Source organism: Pleurodeles waltl, chromosome 5 (genome assembly GCF_031143425.1).
Source record: "Pleurodeles waltl isolate 20211129_DDA chromosome 5, aPleWal1.hap1.20221129, whole genome shotgun sequence".
NCBI lineage: Eukaryota > Metazoa > Chordata > Amphibia > Caudata > Salamandridae > Pleurodeles > Pleurodeles waltl.
In genome coordinates, this window is record NC_090444.1 from 626,077,364 (window position 1) to 626,100,869 (window position 23,506).

General features: G+C 46.3%; 1 protein-coding gene across 1 annotated transcript in view; it reads right to left on the minus strand.

Annotated features, from left to right (window-relative positions):
- SFT2D1 (SFT2 domain containing 1) overlaps positions 1-23,506 on the minus strand; it is a 246,834-nt gene that overhangs the window by 26,033 nt on the left and 197,295 nt on the right. The window contains exon 6 of the mRNA XM_069234485.1: positions 13,156-13,214. Coding sequence (XP_069090586.1) covers positions 13,156-13,214 — 59 coding nt within the window. The remainder of the gene's footprint in view (positions 1-13,155; positions 13,215-23,506) is intronic.

The window sequence follows — 23,506 nt, forward strand, 5'->3', positions numbered from 1 at the left end:
CATTAAAAAAATAAAATAAAAAAATAAAAAAAGAGTTAAATAACTGAAACTAGTCTATCTGGAACATACCTTGCAAAGTACATTTTGTTTCTTTGTAAAAAATGAGATAGCGGCTGAGATGCAAGTAGTGAGGGAGTGACGTGCTGAAGGAGATGAGAGTTAGAGGGAGACGAAAGAAAGGCCCCAGTAGAAAGAGAATAGCGCACGACAATTAGGCCATAAAAAGGGAGGAAGATATTGAAAGATACAGAGTGAGAAAGCATGCAGCAGATAGTAAGAGTGAACATGTTGAAGAGAGTAAGAACAGGCAAGAACATGGGTCAAAGAGAATACAAACACATCAGAATCAGCAAGCAAGCCAGAATGACAGAAATATGATATGCAATGTACATTTAGAAAGTAGGCTCTCTATTGGGGAGCGGGCAAATACAAACAAGCATTTGCAATGCAATGCAATGGGTCTCACATTTGCTTGAGTTAGAGCTATTGGCTTTGTAAATTCATAACTGGACTTTTCTTGCCACATAAATTGTTCAACCCTGCCTCATAATTTGGTATTTTCCTGCCACATAATTCCAATGGCCCTGCATATAACCAAAGCACTTCCATTTACCTTCTTTCTCTATCTGCAGCCAAAAACAAAAATGTTGCCATTTAGCAACTGTTTAAATCTTCCATGCTAATTCCAACAGAATACCACTTTCACCACTCTACCATCAAAGTTGCTGGCTGGCTATTCTGAAAACGATACAGTCACGTAGAAGTAACGAGCAGAGTTCGAAGGTACTAGAAGCCAGAGCAGAAGATGCTGAAAACAGAGCCCGCCGTAATAACATCCGAATAATGGGCCTGCCGGAGAAGACAGAGAAAACAGACCTTGTGGGCTATCTGGAGCAATGGATTTCTCAAGAGCTCGTTCCAGAAGGGCTCTCCCCATTTTTCGCCTTTGAAAGAGCACATCGGGTGCTGGCCAGAGCTCCCCCTCCAGAGGTGCCTCTGCGCACAGTCGTGGCAAAACTGCTACACTTTCGAGATCATGACCTTATACTACGAGCTCGCCAAAACGACAACTTGGCGATTGAAAATCATAAAGTGTCACTATTCCCTGACTTTTCCAAGGCAGTCCAGAGACAACGGGCAGCCTTCAGCATGGTGATAAAAAAGGTACACTAGCAGTGGAATATTCTATGCAGTTCCCAGCCCAGCTCTGGGGATCACCCCAGTAAGTGTTCAGTTCTTCCTCACTCCCCAGGAGGATTGGTCATGGGTGGAATGCCAGCCTGGATCGGGCCCTGGGAGGGGCCAGCGGCTGGGAAGAGGAGGCATCATGCACGATCCCAGAGGAGGGGAGGGCCGACGTATGGCTCCCCCACAGCGGAAGAGGTACAGCAAGGAGAACTGAGGGCGGTTGAAGAAGTGGCCTCCATAAGTGGGAAGGCACCTGGGGGACGTACACAGCCACCTCCAGGCACCAACACAAGCTCTGACTCGGGCACTGACTCAAACATTTCGCTCCCCTCTAGCGAGGGCTTAACGGTGGCAACCCCCCACCCCCTGCTCAGCTGATGGTCTGATCTTATTTGAAATATATTGCCTTTGAAAACTGTCCTATGTGGCCAGCTGGGGGAGCCGTACAATCAATGGGCCCTGCCCTGCGGGCTAAGCATGACTTTTTCTACTGTCTCATATGAGTCCCCAGGATGGAGGGCTACAAGATGTTTTACGTAAGAAATGTTTGAAGCCAGGTGGGGGTTGGATTTCCTGGAGGTCGGCTGCTGCCTGGATAACCCTTGTAAAGTTTTATACTGTGATTGAACTGTCGTTTCCTCTATTATTTGGATGGGGGGACTGTTTCTTCCTGTCCTGGGGAGTGGGAGTTGGATTGTTACACCTGCTTAGATTTAGTTAGGGTTTGTTGGGATTTACCGCTGGTGTGGAATCGGTTGACTACGTATGTTGGGCAGAGGGGTGGGGCTATGTGTAAGCTCCTGCGGCCTGCGGAGGACAGTGTGCACTTCCCAATTCAAATGACTCGCCCCTCATGGTGTACACAAAAACTATATGATAATCTCCTGGAATGTCATGGGCATACATACACTGGCTAAGCGATATAAGGTCTTCGCATACCTACAGAGACGGGGAGTGGACATTACCTTCCTGCAAGAAACGCACATGACTGCCAAAGAGGGCAAGGCCTTACAGAAACGATGGCGAGGACAGCTATAATACACTAAGTTCTCGTCTTATGCGCGGGGAGTTCTGATTTGGATCAGGGCGAGTCTGACTTTTTACCTGGTGCACGCAGAGGTGGACCCTGAGGGGAGGTATGTTGCAGTGATGGGTAGGCTAGATGGGCAGGACATCTCCCTGATTAATATTTACAGCTCCAGTATACACCACACACTCTTCTTCTATCAATTGACAGCACGCTTGCCACGCGTATTAATGAGCGGGGTAATTTTGGGGGGCGATTTTAATTGCATCCTTGACACCGAGATGGATCGCTCTCAACCTCCCTTGCTGGACTCACCTCCGCGCAGTGTAACAAGGGCATTACTAGAGTGGTAGGAACACTGGGGGCTTCTGGACAGCTGGTGCCTACTTCCCCTAGAAAGGGACTTCTCCTTTTTCTCAAGCATCCATGAGCTGCATGTCCGCCTACATTTCTTTCTTTGCACCCCAGAAATTCACATCAAAGTAACAGGTGTTGAGTACCTCGCTCGCACACTATTGGACCATAATCCAGTGTTGCTTAGATTATCCTGGGGAAAGCCACTTGCCCAATCCCGAGCTGGCGGCTGAACCCAGTGATGATGGACGATTCCCCCTTTCGGGAAAAGACATAACAACAGATTTTTTTATTTTGCTGAAAACGAAGGCACGGCCTAAAACTCTCAAACAGTGTGGGAAACGTTCAAGGTGGTGACTAGAGGGCATTGTATTTCGGAGAGGCCTGGGGTCCGCTCCACCTTGCTAAAGGACATCAAAGATGCGGAAGTTCAACTGCGCTCTTTCGAATTAGTTTGATCAGGCCACCCAGACCTTGAACTATGACTGCAGGAGGTCAGGGCGCAAGTAGAAGAAAACACAGAACGGCTATGCTCGTTTGACTATAAAGCTTATATTGCATGACAACATAACGAAGGGGACCGGGCAAGAAGGCTGTTGGCTTGGCCTGCGAACCCAGCATGGAGGAGCTCTTCAATAGTGCAAATAAACTAGAACATCGGGACCCCGCTGGAAGCACAAGACGAAATAAAAGCCTACTTCTCTGCCTTTTACCGCACCTTGTATAGTAGTAGACCCTTAGTTGACCCCACTCAGCGAATTAGTTTTCTGCAAGACATCACAACCCCACACTTGAGCCACGACCAGGCACTAACTCTGGGGGAGGACATAACTGTGCCCGAAGTACTAGGGGACATTAAAAGAATGGTCTGAGATAAAGTTCCAGGGTCGGATGGCCTACTGATCTAATTTTATAGCACTAGTATAGTGTTCAACGAGGGATATGGACTAGGTCACCTGCCACCGAGCAGTAGAGAATTAGTAATTGTCCTGTTGCTCAAAGCTGGGAAAGAGGCATCAGAAGTAGGAGCATATACGCCGCTATCCATGGTGAATGTAGATTATAAGATCCTGAGTGGAATTCTAGCCTCCCGACTTCTCCCCTTTATGCCCAAGCTAATTCCCCCAACCAATCTGGGTTCATTTCCAAACACAGCACAGCGCCTAATATCAGACATCTTATGGCCATAGTGGGTGATACCTCCAATGACCGGACCAGTGCTACTATACTATCTGTAGATACTGAAAAGGGATTCAATAGCCTTGAGTGGGCATACTTCTATGCTGTCAGGACCCGTAAGGGACTTGGACAGAAGTTTGTGGCTTGGACGAAGTTCCTATATACTAACCCCACAGCCAGAGTGAAGACGTGGCAGACTATATCAGAGGACTTTGGGGTGGAGCAGGGTACCAGGCAGGTATGCTCCTTATCCCCCTTACTATCTGCCATCGCCATGGAGCCCCTGGCGGCATTAGACCCGACCGGAGCTCACTTTGAGGGACTTCTAGCGGGGGAAGACGTACAGTGCATCGCATTGTACGCTGATGATCTGTTATTATTTTTGCGAGATACGGGACGCGATCTGCAGAGGGTGCAATTACTGTTGAACCGCTTTGCAGCAGTCTCAGGACTTAGTGAATTGGTCCAAAACAAAATTGTTCCTTATTGAGGAAAATTAGACCCCAGTTACCTTGCCCAGGGATCTGGATTTGAATGTGGAACCCCGCTGCTCGCCATAACTAGGGGTCAGGGTGTACCGATCTGTCCAGGACACATTTGAGGGTAACTACAGGCTAGGCATTCGCAACCTGAAGGCATCTATTACCCTCTGACAGATACTGCCCATATCAGTGACGGGCAGAATTGCCCTCCTGAAAACGATTGCACTACCACGGTTATTGTACCTCTTCATAACACTCCCGCTGTGGGTGCCCCAATCCTATTTCAAAGAACTAACCTCAGTTCGGCATTTATATGGGGTGAGGGGTGACGGCGAGTGGCATGGGCTTCGACGTCCGGTGCGGCAGGGAGGACTAGCAGCTCTGGACTTTGAGTTGTACTGTTTGGCAGCACAGCTGCAATGGCTTGCCAGAGGGTTGTTGCATAGGCGACAGCAAGAGGGGCACATAAACTATTTACACCCACATACAGGGCACTGCTTGGTTTGGTCATGAGAGTTGACACCCGCTGGACCGAGCCTGCAGTCCTTTACAACCATGCAAAAATGCTGGAGAGCAGCTATGAAAAAAATCAGATATTCAACGGCCATATTCCCCAGAACTCCCTCTTTTAGTCTTGCCATTACTAAAAGAGGGACGGAACTGGCATGGCCTGGGGACATGGACTGCAACAGCTGTAACTAAATTGGGTGACCTGTTCCAGGATGGGATTCTAACCCCCTTCGAGATGTTTAGAGTGAAATTTAATCTTCTGGGAGGTCAATTCCTGAACCACTGAGCAGCACTGGCAATCATAAGCAGGCACTGGGGAATCGGTGATGCGGAACCACGAACTCATGTGTGCTGTTTAGATGTCCTGCAGGCAGCCGGGACGGTGAAGGCAGTTACATGTCTATATGGACATTTAAAAGCAGAGACCCTCAGGCAAGTGATATGCTTAACGATAACCATTAGAGGACCGACGTTTAGGGTATTACTATAGGAAACAAAATGTTCATGTTTAGCTGTGTGGCATCTCTAGTAGTAGGTATCTAGCTAGATTAATTTAAGACTTGTAAACATTCTTCTGGAAGTTGATAATCTCCAAACTCCGTAGCCCCAGGTGCCAAATGGCTAGACAGCCTTGGGGCCAGGATGGTGAAGCCGGCCTGGATGCAGACTGACCAGATCTATATGTAAGGAAAGTTTTTGAAACGTTTGAATGTACATTTTCAAACACAGTGAATACCACGACTGACATGCCCAAGTTGGAGCAACAAGATTAAATGGCACAGGCCTAATGATAAAATAAAGGATCACTGGGAGAAAGGAAAAGCGTATGAAAATCTCCCAGACCAATTTATCCATGGGCGAAGCTTTGCCATTTACATGAGTGGTGAATAGATCTCTGGTAGAATCTCCCAATATAGGAAGTGCTTATTGAGATTCTGAAAATTGATCTCCTGGTGGTGTTTGCTTAGGATACCAGCAAAGACACTGTGCACTCCTTATATAGATGCTTTCCAATAAGCATACGTAATGCTGTAGCTGCAAGTATCAAATAGTTTGGGCTATCCTGGGGAGAGGTAGAAAATGTGTGCACTCGTTTTCATATGTTCATAAGTAATACGTGATGGTCATTTTATCCTTTTGAATTAAAACCACCTTGTTGTGCAGCTTGGACTGTGAGTGGTAGCTGTATAATGTGGTGCAGGTGTTCTTAATGGCAACATTGACCTCAAATCTTATGTTTGTTGTAAATACTACCCAACTTGTGAGGGATGCACCGTCATCTGTGGCTGTGAGAAGTAATCTATGGAGTAAAAGGTTTGGCATGTTCCATAATTGCAGTTTGGGCTAAACTCTGGTTTCTATAAACACTAGACTCTTAACCTGCCCAGGCACCTGCAACCACTGACTGGCTAGACACTCCTGCAATAGGCACATGTGCAATCCAGCTATGGGGACTAAATGCATGAGAGAATCTTTCCTAACAGTTTCATTATCATCCTCATTGTCAGAGGGTGAAACATTTGGTAAAGGTGAAGTTATCACTGAAACACAACAAATTGCTTGTGTGTGTGTTGAGTATGCCTTGATCGTTATCAAACCAAACGTCTACATATGTTCAGGATACAAGTGGGACATTTTGACATTTATAGTGAAGCCCAATTGATGGATAAGCAAACCGTTTTGCGCGTGTTGTAAGATATTAGGAGTGATCAGTTCCTTCATTAGCCAATTGTTAAGCTACAGATACACACATATATTTGACAACAACATAAATGGACTGTCACCACAGCTAGACATCAGGTAACCATTAGAGGGGTCCTGATGCATTGGAATGTTGATGCAGGCTTCTTTTACGTTGAGGGATGTCATGCAGTCTAACTACTGCAGTCGAAAGTCCTCCTGGAACATGGTTATTTTGAAATTAATAGTAGTAATGTAGCAATTGAGGTGTTGAAGAGCTATGTCCATTTGGGAACATGGAAGTGCAAGGGGTTATAGGTCACTGTTCTTGGCATTCTACAAGTACATTCTCTACTGCTCCTTAGCGCCTTGAGACCCCATGGGTGATAAGTTGCTCTATATAAATGTCGCTGATTGATTGAGTAGAGCCACCAGCACCCCCCCACTGCAGTGGAAGACTTGGTTGGTCTTGTGATAACTGGTGCCTGGGTGGAAATATATGAAATATCCTCAGGCTGTGGTGGAATGTACCCACTTATCTGAGGTTATTGCCTCCCATTACAGAAGGAAATACTTCAGTCTTCCCCCAACTAGTTTTACGTGTTTGGGGGCATGCATGGAAAGTCACTCTTTGGTGCCAGGAGCACTTCTTCCTTGGGCACCTCTAGACCTAGAGCGAACATTACCACAAAAGGGCCTTTGGGTGTATTATTTTTGTTTCAACTGTTGCAGCGTTTGCACTGGGAAGTACAGCTGAGGGTAGTACGACAAATGCACACTGGCTGTTACACTGCTTGGCAAACGTCTTGTTAGACCAACATGAAAATCTGATTTTGGTTGCTGGTTACGTGTGTACTTAGCCTTCACTGTTTCAGTGTTCTTCTTTATTTTTTTCAAGCACGGCATCCACCTGTGAACTAAATATATTATCTCCACCAAATGGTATTATGAACAGATGCTGTTAGATCTCCAGGCAAAATCCCAATATGCCAAACTAAAAGTGCATTGAATGAGGATACTAGTATTGACCTGGTGGGATGCATCTCTTTTGCCGCAGATGCTATCATCTGTGGTTATATTGCCCTTTAGGGTTATGCCCTGGGACTGCTTGTGGTGGAGTCCAGGTAAATGCGGCAGTCCCAATCATATCTTTCGTAGTTAGCCAGCAGAGTTGGAGTACTGGTACTATGACTGCATAGCTGTACCAATATGCTACCCACTTCCCGCAGTGTTGAGCTTCTTGTTTTTTGTCTGAAGGTGGTATGCCATCCATACCTTGGCATAAAAGCACATTTGTGTGCTGTCTGAACCACCGGTCGGGTATGGCCCCTGATGAAATTCCGATCATATGGGGCTGATTTTAACTTTCTCTCAGTGTGTATGGCATGACCATTCGCCTTTTGAGAAGACCCTTAAAAATCACTGTGCAGATTTTTGTTACAGATTTCGATATTGCAAGTACTGGTCCTGTACTAGCTCCCCCAGCTGCCTGGTGCCTCTGTCCACTCTGCTGAGTAGGTGCAGGGTGCTGCTGGGCATTTTGCTGCTCCTTTGCTGAGCCACTCTTTTCTGGCCTGTGCCCCTGTGCTTCCTACCGTCCCGTCATTTTTTCCCCACGTTCTCCGCACTGCTCTCCTCCAACTGCATCCCTCCCACCCCAGGTCATATATAATGGTGGTCGCAGCCTGACCCCCACTGAGCAGGTCCTGTGCCTGCTCCACCTCACTGCCTGGTGCCTCTGTCTGCCTCTTCTCACTCTGCTGAGCATGTGCAGAGTGCTGATGGGCATTTTTCTGTTCCTTTGCTGAGCCACTCTTTTCTAGCCTGTGGCACAATTTTTTGGCATGTGCCCCTGTGCCCCCTACCCCCACTGCTCTCCCCCTTTTTTCCTCACATTGCCCGCACTGCCCTCCTCCCACTGCACCCCGCCCACCAAAGGACCTACTTCATTGCAGTTGCAGCACCCCACCTCCCCCTCTCGGCAGATGAGGAAAAAAGTCACAGAGATCCAATGGACCACCGCACTCCGGTCTAGCAAAACCCATCCTCTCCGGCTACTTCGAACAAGATGCCGGCAGTCATTCCGAATGGATGCTCAATGGTGCCAACAAAGTCGCCCGCATGAAACTCTGTCTCCAGAAGATCCAGCAAGCCCACTACACACACAAGATATTGCAAAAGGCTTGAAAGGCAGTGGCGTAGTAGCAGGAACCCCCGCAGACCGCACCACCTTAAAAAATGCACTGAACAAATATCATCTCTGCTTCAGAGAAGCAAAAAGGGTCACCTTACTCAGTCACATCAGGGAGAGCACCAACTGCCCGAAACGACTCTTCAGGATCGTCAAAGAGTTCACCTGCCCAGCAGTTACCGAAAACACAATCCAACCCACCCAGACCCTCTGTGACTCACTAGACTACTACTTCCATGACAATACCACAGCCATCTACAGAAATCTTCACCCCCAATGCACCAGCATCGACCACCTACTGAACCTTTCTTAGGACCTCCAACCCACATCATCACAGACTAGGAGCCACTATCCATCCAGGAAACTGCCGCCCTCATTGACTTCAACCCACTCCGGCTCACCCAATGATCCATGCCCACATTACATCTTCAGCCTGGGCCAGAGGAAAATCAAAACATCCTCTCTCCCATCTTCAACACCTCCATCAGGACTGCCATCATCCCTGAAGCATGGAAACAAGGAAGGGTCAAGCGGCTCCTGAAAACACCTTCCGCCGACCACAGCGAACTCAAAAATTACTACCCCATCTCTCTGCTCCTCTCCCCAGCCAAGGTCCTGGGAAAAACCACCAGGAACAACTCTCCGAATACCTGAAAAGACAAAACCTACTTGACTCCTCCAAATGTGGTTTCCACTTCAACCACGGCACCGAGACTGCCCTTATCGCCGCAACAGATGGCATCAGGTCCCTCCTCGACCACAGAGAGAACACGGCTCAGATCCTCCAACACCTCCCCAACGCCTTTCACTATTTCCCACTTCCCCCTCACCTTCGGACTTCACTACATTGGGATCAAAAGCAGAGCCCTCAAATGGATACATAGCTTCATCACAGACCACACTCGGAGGGTCTGCCTCCCACCCTTCAACTCAGAACCTAAAAGCAACCTATGCGGTGTCCCCTAGGGGCCCTTTCTCAGCCCACCCCTTTTCAATGTCTACGTGAACCGCTGGCCGAGATTGTTCAGTCCCATGGACTCAACATCATCTCTTATGCCGACAACACCCAACTTGTACTCTCCCTTTCCGAAGACCAAGCCACCTCCAGAGACAACTTCAGTAATGCCATGACACACGTCGCCGAATGAATGAAATTCAACTGCTTGAAACTGAACACGAACAAGATGGAGGTGGTAATCTCCGGAAGCAACCCCTCCCCTCGGGACAACTCCTGATGGCCCTCCACGCTTGGACAACCCCTGACCTACCACACCCACAATCTCGGCATCATCAACTTAAAACTCACCAGCAGCTGAACGCAGTGGCCTCCTCCAGCTTCCACAATCTCCACATGCTAGAAGAGATCTTCAAATGGATCCCCATCGAAACCAGAAAGACAGTAATCCATGCCATCATCACCAGCAGACTAGATTATGGGAACACCCTCTAGTCTGACTCCCCAACCAGCTTCTCTATCACCTCCAGAATGCAGCAGTGAGAATCGTCCTAGACCTCCCTAGAAGGACCCACATCACCCCCCACCTCAGAGGTGTACAGTGGCTACCTGTGCACAAGAGGTGCAAATTCAAGGCTCTCACCACCTCATACAAAGCCCTCCACAACATCGGACCCAAGCTAATCAACCAGACTCTCCTTCCACCAGCCAACCAGGGAGTTCTGTTCAACAACTCCCACCCTCGTACATGTCCTTAGAGTCCGACGCAGCGGAGGGCGCTCCTTCTCCTGCAACACTGCCAAGACCTGGAATGACTTCCCTCACCTTCGCACATTGCCCACCCTCCTCTACTTCAGGAAAAAGCTCAAGACATGGCTCTTTGAGGAGCAGCTCTGACGCACAGTGACAACACCGGGATACCCCCTGGGGTGATAAGCCACCCTTTACAAATCCAATGATTGATTGAGTGATTGAAACTCTCTTCAAAACTGAGGGGACCAATGACAAAATAGTCCTCTTCTTCATTCTCATTGTCCTGGGGAATAACCTATAATTATTCTAAACATAAGCCTGATGTTCTTTCATTTGGTAGCAAGGTAATGGATTCAAATCCACTGTGCCGTGAATATGATGTAATATGGATGCAGCACAGAAATAGTCTCGCTTGTTTCTTGGAATAGGAAAAACCATAATCTAAGAGGAGATAGCCTCTAGAAAGGTAAGCTTTATCTTTGTTTGAGCAAATGGCTGGATAATGTGTGGCACTTTTGCACATGTCTGGATTGAACAGAAACGGTGAGTACTAGCAGCAGTGGCTTCGATTAATCTAAGTGTTATTGTTCGTGCACCAGTTTCAGAGCCTAAGGCTTACTAGGCATAAAGGTTTTGGTCAGCATTGAAGACTGCTACACACATATCCAGTCTCCATCTTCTATCCCATTTTCCTGTTTTAACTTTCTTTCTCACGCTGATCTCCCATCTCCCTTTAATCACGGACCCAAGTTTGAATTTTATTTTTTTAACAAAAGGCTGTAAGGTCAAAAGCGTTAATACAAATTTGAATTTTAGCAAAGGTTCTCTCATTCGGAATCTCCAGGACTGGTAGAATGGGCCAATGAGCAGAACTATCATAACTGACAAAAGCAGTGATCTGAAGGTCGACAAGACAGATACCAACTTCCATACTTCTGAGCCAAACTGAAGACAATAATTGGGTAATAGGAACATCTGTCATTTATAGCCTGAAAATATCAAACGTGAGGTATGAAGTATTGTACATGACGACCTCCTGCTCTAGAGCAAGAGCTTCATGCTTCCCTTTTGGAAGCTCAACAACCATACACTTGGAAGAACCCCTCCGAAATTTTAAGTCCCAACCCACTGTTCCAACCCCTAGGACTATAACTGTCCCCACAAACCTTTATTGCAACACATACCCTACCAAAGACCACAAACTAACCCTCCCCCAAAACTGGCCTTCCCCCCCTTAAGACATCTATATACCCTAAGCCTTCAATACGTTCTCCAACCTATGTTGCTCACCCACCACCACCACCACCACTTTACCGCTTGACCCATCCAGATCCCCTAAGCCTTCAATATGTTCTCCTACCTATGTTGCTCACCTGCCACCACCACTGTTTATGTTCTGTGGTATTGGTAAGAACACTCAGCAATTTATCACATATAGCAGATGCCTAAAGTGCTAGAACATTTCACCTTGTGATATTTGGCTCACTAGAAAGCTACATTGACAAAACTGTCACTCACCTTTTGATTGTACTGTTACTTATGTAATGAAAATGTTCAATAAAAAGGTTTAAACTTTTTCACACAAAGCTTTTGAATGTAGACTGATTTTTTGCTTCATAAACTATGACAAAGTGAAATGTGTGTATGCTATTTGTCACTCATGGTTGGTGAATACTAGATGAATACCACATATGTCTCAATATGTAAAGCCATAGAATAACAGCAAGAGAATGTACTTTCTTTTTGTATACCTTTTTAGGTCTGATGTTAGTCACGATCTTTTGATTTTAATAGAAAACTAATATACTTAGTTACAAGCGCTTTCAGCTGATGGTTTTCTTCCTCTGGCTTGTTGATATCAGTCACTTTTTTCTTCTACCCAACCCAGCATACAGTATGGGACAATGGGTCATCCCAATTCAAACACTGGCTGACTTTACTATGCGTCAAAGCTTTTTTACTGTTTCACAAATACCACATTCACACAAAGTGGTTTCTACAGGTCCCAGTAACACCACTGGCAATGTGCGCTATTTTTGGCAAGGTTTTATATATTGGGGCAGGCAAGACAGTCCCCCCCCCACCTCCCAAATAAAGTTTAATAAAAATCATGATAAAATAAAATAGGCCAAAGCCAAAAGGCTGGTAGCCAACCCATAATCAACCTTCTTGGCCACTACTAGTTGCTGTGAATGTCAGCATAAACCAGTTCAATGGGAAAGATACACCAAATGTCTGTGTCCTCATTAATGTATCGACAAGGGAGAGTTGTAAAGTAATGCCCTGCTGTCACTATGCCAAACCTACTAGCTTTGAAGTGTGATACATTTGCCCAATACTTGCAAGAATTACCAATGTTCGCTTCTGAACAGATCTGTACTATAATTTCCAGATTGCAATATCAAATGTAGGTTGTCGTTTGCTGTCTCTCTTATGGTTAAGAGTCCCATCAGTCACTCTTTTTCGCTTGAAGTTCATGCATAGGCGAAACAACAAAAAAGATGATAAGTGCACAGCTCTTGCCTAGTGCTTCGTTAGGGGCAAGTATTGTTATACAAACAGAACTATAACACAATTATTATTTCTAAAAATCAAGAACTTATTTCACCTTTTGGCTGCAGTATACCAGCATAAAAAAGTAATAATGAATATGCTATGCTCATTAGATAACTTTCACTTTGGAAAAGGTTGCTATGCAAGTGTAGAATAATACTAACACTGACACTTCAATAAAAGCTGATTCGCTGCTAATGGTCGTAGATAGGTTTCCAGAAAGAATTAAAGATAAATATGAAGATGACCTATTTTCTGAACAAGTAACCAAAAAAATCCTTACCATGTCATTGCCAGAAACTGTAATATGCAGAAGAGAATAGCCAGTCCAGTCTTATGCCACTGTCAAACAATCCAAAAAGAAAACACGGGTCAGTTTTGAATGTATGCATTTCAATGTTATTGTTACGCAATCAGTGACTGCATTGGGCTTCTTTCTTAAGTAGAACAACTGTTGGGACAGAAACATCCTCTGCATGGTAAAGACATGTAACCCTGCCCTAACTGTATTGTTGTCTCAAAACCTAATGCTAACTTCTTTGTCATAGACGAACAAGGATCATGCGTGTGCTTCATGACATAGGCCTGTCTCACGGACTGCAGTCTTAATGGACCGGGAGGGGCACCCAAAGCGCTGTCCTCATAGTTAAACAGGAGTTAAACAGCACAGGCAAGGTGGTGGTGGCATACAGTGTAGTGATCAGTAGCAATGAGCAGGACTTTTTTTTTTTACCATGTGTCACTGGAGTGAGGCCTATAGGCTCACTCACTTTTTTAAAAGTTCTGCTGTGTGCTTAACTCATCTTTTGTCCAACATCAGGTAGATGTGGAGTGCTGAATAGTGTTTGCAAAATGACTGTGCGTGGTTGTATGTATGCCTGGGAAGTGTACAGTACAGTGATGGTGCAGTACTATGTAGTGTATGTGAAATTGGTACATATACTAAGTGTATGCCAGTGAGGAACACCTTACATGACAGATGTAGTGCTGTGCAGTACGGGCACAATGAATGCATGTGCTGAGTGTATGTGTGCTCGCACAAAGTACAATATAGTAAGGGGGCAGTGTTATGTAGCGCACATGGTGAGTGTGTGTGTTTTAAAATAGTGCACTCTGGTTGAAAACAGAAAAGCTTCTGTGCTAAACAGTGAACACCAACTGAGTTTGTGTGCTGAATGCATGTGTACATGCAAGGGTACAATGCATAGGGACATTAATGCTGAACAGCAACTGCTGTGAATGTACACTGAGTAAATGTGCCTGCAATGGTACATTATATGGAGGACCCTGTGCTCCATTTTGGGAAGCCCAGGTCTGCCTGGTGAAGGCATGAGGGATAGAGGAATCCATCCCTACAACAAAAATACACACTTGTAGGAGGTGAGAGAGAAATGTTTCTCTTGTGAAACGCAGGATACTATCTCCCTATCTATAATTCACTTTATAGCATGTATCCTACAACACTACTTATAATGGTTTATTGTAGCTTGGGCCTCCTGCTCAGGAAAAAAAGTAAATATTTTTCACGGTGTCATGCTTCATCATTCGGGTGACACCCCAGTTTCTAAAAACCAGGTGGGCTCTGCCATGTTCCAGGGAGGGCTTTGATTAATGTTCTAATCCTGACGGAGGATATAAATACAAAAAATGCCTAGTGGTCACCCTGGTTCCTCTTTATTTTGGGTACCACTTGTATGATTATACTGTGAATAAATTACTGGGTTGAATTGAGGAGGGGGTTACTCCCCCTGTACCCTCATACTACATGTATGTCAACATGTTTCAGCTCTTCCTCACTGCCAATAGATGACCTGGGATTTTATCAGAACTAACTGTTAATTAACCCTTCTTTCTATAGTGTGTCAATGTCACTATTCAGTACGTGGTCTCGGGTTTGTCACCTTTATGGTTTTGATGAAAACAGGAAGAAATATATGATTCCCATCTGGGGCACAGACAAGTAGGCCAGCCCTGTTTGTGGAAATTTGTTTTGTGTCCAGTGTTGTGATAATTTATGAGGGTCAGACACAACACCATGGACCTAATAGTGACACTGACAAACTTAGAGGAATCCTCCCTGGCAGATTTGCATATTGATGCATTCCTAAGAGTTAAAAGGGACACACACTGGAGGGAAAATGAAGAGACTCCCTTTACACTTCACACTGCTCTTCAATTAAGTGATAGATCATAAGGATGGGACTAGGACACATCTCAGGAAGGGAGATGGGACTGATAAAGGAATCATAAAGAGTAGGGCTGAAGTTCTGAGATCAACATTTTGATGCTGATTTCCCTGTGCAGACATCCGGGTGTGAACTATGGTGACTCCCATGGACAGTATTGGAAGACAGTTAGCTTTGGAGTCTTGCCTACTATGACAGACATCTTTCATGAGGAAAAGAAGAATGATAGACGTGTCCACTTCAAAAGAAGCAGAACCCAACATAAAACTTCAAATATGCAGACCCTAAATCACATCTAGTATCTGGACAAGGACTATAAGAAGAGGAGGTTGCGTCCCCAAACATTTGTCATCTGCCAAGCAGCCAGATGGGCTGTGTGAGAAGGGGAAGCTAAGCAAGACTTCTGCCTGTGACCAGGACTTGGGACCTAGGCCTGCTGGTCATTCTGCTAGGTGAGGGGACATCACCCAGGACATCAAGACCACCTGCGCTGCACTGGAGCCTACAGCACCATTGCTTGCCAAGATCAGTGTGTCTTGTGAGGGAGAGGAGAGTGTTGGAGGGAGTGAGGTCCAGTGGGGAGCCCTGCAGGAGGATTCTGTGAGCGAGTTGTGAGGCTGTGCACCGATCCACCCACTGCCCGTGTGCACTATCGGCTCTGCCACGCTTGTATCCCGGTGTCACGTAGGCTCTCATTGTCCTAATGACACTACTGGATTTGGGCGGCAGAATCACTTGTACAGCGGGAAAATGAGTCTGAACCCGCGCCATGTGACTCCTGTCGGACTAATCCAGGTTTATTCCGGCTAACTAGCAGTACCTCATCTCCAGCCAAGAGCAGGGATGATTAGGGCAACCGGGCACATGACATAAATGAGTACTCAGGGGAATCGTGCTCACTCAGATCTCATCCGTTTCTCTCAGGTACATTAGTCTCACATATGCAAGTGCAATCAGAGGCAGAGTAAAGTTCAATAAGGTTTTATTGACGTAACTGCATCTTAGATAATGAAGCATGTATTGCAATAACTAGGACGGTGAAGCACAATAAGATTAAAATTGTGACAAGGATAGTAAAACACAATAACGCTACCATATTGTCATTAGGGTTTGTGGAGATCATTCCTACCTATGCTATGTTAGAGCACAGTGTCTTAAACTCTGATTCTGCCCTCAGGTTCTCCCTGGGAAGACATTATCCCTCATATCTGAGCAAGAGGCCTGTAGTCTACATAAACAGCTGCATCGAAGCAATCAGCAATTAACATACAGTCGTGGTCATCTGGCTTAAATCTCCCTCTAACATACATGGGTCAAAGTAGTGTTTTTATAATAAAACAGCTGATATTCCATGAAAGGATCCCCAGGTAAGAGTGTGTATGTTTCTGTGAATATTGGAGACAAAGCGTACCACTTTTGCCAGCAACCTAGCTTACTGCAGCCTTGAGAAAAGTACAGAATGAAAGAAATGTCTTGTTTAAGAACATAGGGGGTGATTCTAAGTCCGGCGGGCGGCGGAGGCCGCCCGCCAGACTTCCCCCACCAAAATACCGCTCCGCGGTCGAAAGACCGCTGAGGGTATTTTGGGATTTGCCCTGGGCTGGCGGGCGACTGCCAAAAGGCCGCCCGCCAGCCCAGGGCAAATCAACCTTCCCACGAGGACGCTGGCTCAGAATTGAGCCGGCGTAGTGGGAAGGTGCGACGGGTGCAGTGGCACCCGTCGCGTATTTCAGTGTCTGCAAAGCAGACACTGAAATACAAAGTGGGGCCCTCTTACGGGGGCCCCTGCAGTTCCCATGCCATTGGCATGGGCACTGCAGGGGCCCCCAGGGGCCCCGCGGCACCCCCTACCGCCATCCTGTTCCTGGCGGGAGACCCGCCAGGAACAGGATGGCGGTAGGGGGTGTCAGAATCCCCATGGCGGCGGAGCGCGCTCCGCCGCCATGGAGGATTCTGTAGGGCAGCGGAAAACCGGCGGGAGACCGCCGGTTTTCCTAGTCTGACCGCGGCCGAACCGCCGCGGTCAGAATGCCCTGCGGGGCACCGCCGGTCTGTCGGCGGTGCTCCCGCCGACCCTGGCCCCAGCGGTCTGAGACCGCCGGGGTCAGAATGACCCCCATAGTGCTGACCTAGACGAAGAACAGCAAAATAGAGAAAATAAACAAGACAGCAAATGTGGCTAATGTTAAAATAATATAACAAAGTAAAAATAAAACATATCTAGGTTTAAGTGCACAGTGGCAGGCCTAATTTGCTAAAATAACATGTATAAAACTATAGCTAAAATGAGTACACAACACCAGGTAAGGGCCGCCTTGGTCTAAGCCGTATCAGAAGCACTGCGTGGGATGCACCAGATGCACTTTGGTGACCCCGTATGCCAGAGGAGGTCACCAGTGAACTGATTTTAGGCCAGGAGCCCAAGACTTGTAACAGCTGAAATCAGCGACACTGTATGGCAGTCGAGGCTGCCGCAGTGAGGGCTACTGCATCAGGAGAGTCGGTGTCCGGAAGGTGATTATCCCAGCAACCCTGTATGCAAGGATGGGATGCCAGTATCACTTTTGCCCATGGTATGGGTTGTCTCCCAGACTAGAGGAAGACTGCTGTGATCAGCGGGTCAAGCCCACACACTGATCTACACCAAACAAAGTTCCTGAAGTTCATCACTATGCTGCCGAGGACAGCGTTCCTTCGTTGGAGCTCCAGCTGGAAGCCGGAGGATCACACCAGAAAACCCCCACCCCCTGTTAGGGCGAAGATCAACTTAAGTCCCATGTCCACTGAGAGGTAGCTGCTCCAATCACTGGAGCAGACTGGCTGTGCTGCTAGACAGAGAAAGGCTGCGCTGCGAGGTGCTGCTACGTTCCTCATGAGCGGCCAGACTACACCATACAGGATTCGAACACGTGAGCACCTGAGAAGAGGGCACTCGCTACACAGCTGAACACTGCCATACTCCTGGAGCAGGTAAGACTGGAACCGGGCATTTGGGGCTCCAGAGACTTGCTGCAAATGGTGCTGTGGCACCATAGACACTTTTGACTATTTCTTAAAGAGTCAGAGTAAGAACTCTTGAGTATGGTCTAATAGTTTGCATTTCCTGGATGCGGCCACTGGTGAATGGTGAATAAGCCCAAACATCACACGAAGGAGGATAACCTGAGCCCCGACTTCAAGAAGGATTATGGTATTGCTTTTGAATGTCATACTTTTGCATGTGCAGATTTAGAAATAAATACACTTCTTTTTTCTATAAATACGAGTATTGGACTGCACACTGATTTATTGATTGTACTATTTACACTTTGCGTTATGAGTTGTGCTCACTGACCTTTATCTATATCCTCTAGTGGAGCCTTGATTTCTCGACCACAGCTACCACTGAGAGTCAAGTGCAGAAGGGGTACTTGGCCCAGTGGCTCAGGATCCACAGTAGGTCGGGCCCTAAGACACCAGAAGTAAAAGGCCTCAACTACCATGGACTGGCCCAGTAGCCCCTGTGTGCCCCGTGGCTATTTGAAAGGGGTTCCGACAAGGAACATTACCAAGTATGGCACACTTTTTATGTGTGGTGCTTTTTGCCCTGGTTGATGTGACCAGAATAAAGGCCCACTAGAAATACGCCTGCTGACATGGTGTATTAAGTTTCAATATGGATCAGATGTCCTGTAATCAACCACCTGAAAATTTCAAACATGGAGTTTCTAGCTCAACGTTACCAAGAATACTCCATATGGAACGCAAAGAAGTTCCCGACACTTCCCCATAGTGTCAATACCGTACTAGATGGACATGGCTGCCCATTTATAAGGATTGTCTATAGAAGCAAAAAAAAAAATATATTCATTTAGTTATTGAAGAAGGCAACTCTATCACATAAAAAACTGTTTTCCTCATAGTTGATTCCGAGATATGTTTACCTCAGAGAGATTTCAAAAGGGCACACAGAAATTAGAAGCTTCGTAGTATTTTGCAACTTTTTAATGTCCGGTGTCTTAAATCAAAGTGCATTCCAGTGCGACAGTTACATAATAAACACTGTTGTGCAGAGACGTTTTCCAAGGAAATTGATGCTCCCTGAAGCTATGCTGGGTGCACACAGAATAAATCAAACGACAAGCTTCACCAAGCAGTTTAAAACAAAGCTGGCATGAGCAGAATACATTTTTTTAACAAAAAGGTTGTCCATGTAGATTGTGTCCTGCTGAAACAAACACCGTACATGTTTTAAACAATAAATATAACTCTGGGAGATAGAGAAGACAGTATAAGTTAAAGAGTAAAGTGATACAGGAGTTGTTATGCAGGGCAAAATCTTTGACTATTACCGATTAAAATTTTAAGAGTCTGTGCTAGACGAATATAGTGTTCTCTCTTCATTAACGTCTACTTTCTAAAGTACCAGTTTACATTTTGTTATAACAGTCAAGTGTGTTAATAACTTAGATTAGCTAGATAATAACAGAATATGCTGCATAACCTGCATCCTCCTTCGGCAGTAGGATATAGCAGGAATACCAATCCATCCAGATCTCCGATTCCAGAACCCTTTTGAACCATTTTGAGAGATCTTGTGGAACGTAGAGCTACCATCTCCTCTGGTACTCCTCTGAAAGCCACTGGTGTGGGAGGAAGCCGCGGTGGGTTTGGGAAGGAATGCAAGGGCACAGTTCTGCTGAACGATCTGGAGGACCAATCTGCTGGATGTGATGGACTGCCACCTTGGGAGAAAGTGGTAGATCCTGCTTCCCCCAGGATGGGTATTCACTGCAAAAAGCAAACTACAGTGGCTGTCTCAGGGGAGGGGCACTAGGAACGTTGGTGCCCTTGGAGACCTGTTTGATGCAATCCTGGCCACAAAAGGACCAGAGTGACTGCTGCTAGGGCAGAGGGGCCCGATGCTGCCTGTATGCCCTTCAGCTGCCTTTGAAAAGCCAAACTGGTTGGAAAAATGTCTAAAGGGGTGGAAAGGCCTAAAGACTGTGCTGTGGCCCAGCTCTCTTAAACATTTTCTAAGGTGCAGTCAACTTTTTTATCAAATGTTAGAAATGGGGTCTCTAGTTGGCAGTCAGTTTACACCCTGTCCAAGTAGGGACCCTCCCTCTAGTTTGGGTAAGGAAGATACACAGCTAAGATAACCCCTGCTCATCTCCTTGGAAGCTTGGCACAAGCAGTCAGGCTTATCTCAGAGGCAATGTGTAAAGTATTTGCACTAACCCACACAGTAACACATAGCAAACACCGCAAAAGGACTCCACACCAGTTTAGAAAAATAGCTAATATTTATCTAAATCAAACAAGACCAAAACGGCAAAAATCTCACATACATAAACAAAGATATGAATTTGTAATGTAAACAAAGAGCACTAATCCATAGAAATCAATGGATGCGTTGTTTTAGCAAAAAGTACCTGGTATGCGTAAAAAATAAAGCTGCATGGTTGAGCGTGTGTCGGAAAAGCAAGAAATGTGTTGATTCCTTACTCGCAAGTGAGGCCGTGCATCGAAGCTCAGGCATCATTGAGTGGCATATTGTTGAATATTAAAGATAAATGTGCAAGGTCAAAAGGAGTACTGTGAGAATTAAATAATCAATTTATCTTTCTTTGCTGGGTAAGCAATGTGTCGGTTCCAGACAAGCAGCCTCAGGTCCGTGCGGTGATGTTGAAGATTTTGATGCCCAGGGACGATGCATGGAAAATCCAGACGCACAGCAGCGATGAATCCACGCATGAATTTCAGCTGTGGTGCAGACGCTGCATTCATTTCTTTGCCGCTCGGTTGCGTAGATTTTCACCAAGGGTTCACCAGCTTCTCCTTTCAAGGGCCCTGGGACTGGATGTGGCACCACTTGGCAGGGTAGGGGTCTTAGCAAGAGAGCCCAGGTGCTGGCAGATGAAGTCTTTTATGGCCCTGAGACTTCAGAACAGGGGGCAAGCTCAGTCCAGCCCTTGGAGAAACGTCACAAGGTGAATTTCAGAAAGCAAAGTCCAGTTCTTTCCCTCTTGCCCAGTTCTTACCCCCTTAAGGTAGAAGCAGCCGGAGCAGGCCAGCACAGCAAAGCAAAGCAACAGGCAGAGTGGCAAGTCCTCCTCCTGCATCAAGAACGTCTCCTTGGCCAAGGTTTCTCTTGATCCAGTAATCTGAAAGTCTGGGGTTTTGGGTCCACTACTCTTACTCATTTCTGCCTTTGAAGTAGGCAAACTTCAGAGGAAAGTCTTTGTAGTGCATAGGACGCTGCCTCTTCTCTGTCCCGCCCCAGAAACATACCAGGGGGTTGAAGATTAGATTGTGAGAGGACAGGCACAGTCATTTCAAGTGCAGGTGACAGCTCCTCCGTCCCACTCAAGCCCAGGAAGAATCATCAGGATATGCAGGACACACCTCAGCTCCCTTTGTGTCACTGTCTAGAGTGAATTAACAAACAGCCCAACTGTCAATCTGAACCAAACGTGTATTCAGCAGCCAGGCAGAGACACAGAATGGTTAAGCAAGGAATCGCCCACTTTCTAAAACTGGCATTTTAAAACAGACAATCTGAAAACCAACTTTACCAAAAGATTTATTTTTGAATTGTGAGCTCAGAGACTGTTGGAAATGGCCGTTTTTAGAGGGCTATCTCCAAACGTTTCGCCTTATTCCTGATATTTTTTCTGAATTGTTTTTGCTGGTTTATTGTCTCCGTGCACTTTACCACTGCAGATTAGTGCTAAAGTGCAGGTTTTCCCTATGTAAATTGTATTGGTGATTGGTTTATCCATGGTTGGCATATTTGATTTAGTGCTAAGTCCATAGTAAAGCACACCAGAGGTGCCCAGGGCCTGTAAATCAAATGCTACAAGTGGGCCTGCAGCACTGATTGTGCCACACACGAGTAGCCCTGTAAACAGGTCTCAGACCTGCAACTGCAGTGTCTGTGTGTGCAGTTTTAACCAGCCAATTCGACCTGGCAAATGTACCTACATGCCAGGCCCAAACCATCCATTTTTGCACATGTAAGGTACCCCTAAGGTAGGCCCTAAGTAACCCCAGGGGCAGGGTGCAGTGTATGTTAAAGGTAGAACACATACTGATGTGTTTACATGTCCTGATAGTGAAATACTGCCAAATTCGTTTTTTCACTATTGCAAGGCCTATCCCTCTCATAAGTTAACATGAGGACTCCCTTTAAATACCTTTTAAGTGGAAACTGCATTGACGGACCTTAAGGCCAGGCTGGCAGAAGAGAAACGTTATTTCCCGAATGCCTCAATCCTCTTTGAATTCCTGTCTAGGAAAAAAGTTGGGGGGTAGGGTAGGAGGTTATAAGGAAAAAAATTGTGGCTCACCTTGTTCAAAGTGCCTGAACCACCAGACTCTCTGAAGGGGGATGCAGAAGTAGGAAATCAGGTTCCCCAGGCAAGGGACGATGGCTTCTGGCCACCTGCCTGTTCACTAGAGAGCATAAGCAAAGGTTAGACCAAGTGCCCATCATTTGTTTTAACCTCCACAGAAAGCAGGTGTAGGTCCAGTACCTGAGCTACATGTCACATTACCACAGCAAAGGAAGCACTCTCTTCTGAGGGGATGGGAATGACCCTGTGAGTATCAACCCCACTGGCCTCCTGTAGGTCCATATATTAACTGTCATCATAATGTGAAGGTAAAATATACCCATCATAACCATTATCATCACCAGGTAGTAAACTCTGAACCATAAAAATGATGGAGCCTCTGAGGGCGGCTGCGGGTCAGGGAATTATGCTGTTAGAACCAGGTTATACAGGAACTGGGTGCGCTGACCTGAAGTTGGAGCACAACTTGGTCAGGGTCGAAACTGAGACAGTTCAGCATCGCACACTGGAGTCTAAACAGTATCACTTTCTGGCACCAGCAACATCAGAATCAGTGGCGATGAAAGAGGGACTGTCACAGGTCTCGGACCCAGAATGGAAGTCGGCCCAGAACTCGAGGAAGGTTTAAGCAGGTCATTCACTGCTGAGAATGGATCTGCTTGACAGAACACAACAGGAGGGTCTGTGGATCATCTGAGCCCGAAGGCACGCCGGAGGGAACTAAAAGAGTGCCATAAATATGGAACACGGTCTCCTTAAGGACCTTGACTTGTTGCTGCATCGCCGATGGCCCGGGGATCTCTAGGCACATCAGGATCAACTGTAGAATCAGCTCCTCAAGCACAGATCGGGAGCAAGATCGAATGGCACTTTGACGCCCAGGTGACTTTTTTTTCAATAAAGAGTTGCAGGACAGAGTTGAGTCCTGCTTCAACTTCTTATGTTTCCACTTCAATTCGGACTTTGGCTCACCTGAAGATTTCAACTGCGAAGAAGACCTGTCTCAGGACTTTCCTCAAGAGTGGGAGAAGGTTTGCACTATTGACATAAGCGAGGTCTGTGACTTTTATTGATGTTTTGTGACAAAAAGCTTCGCTTCATGGTCCTGGAT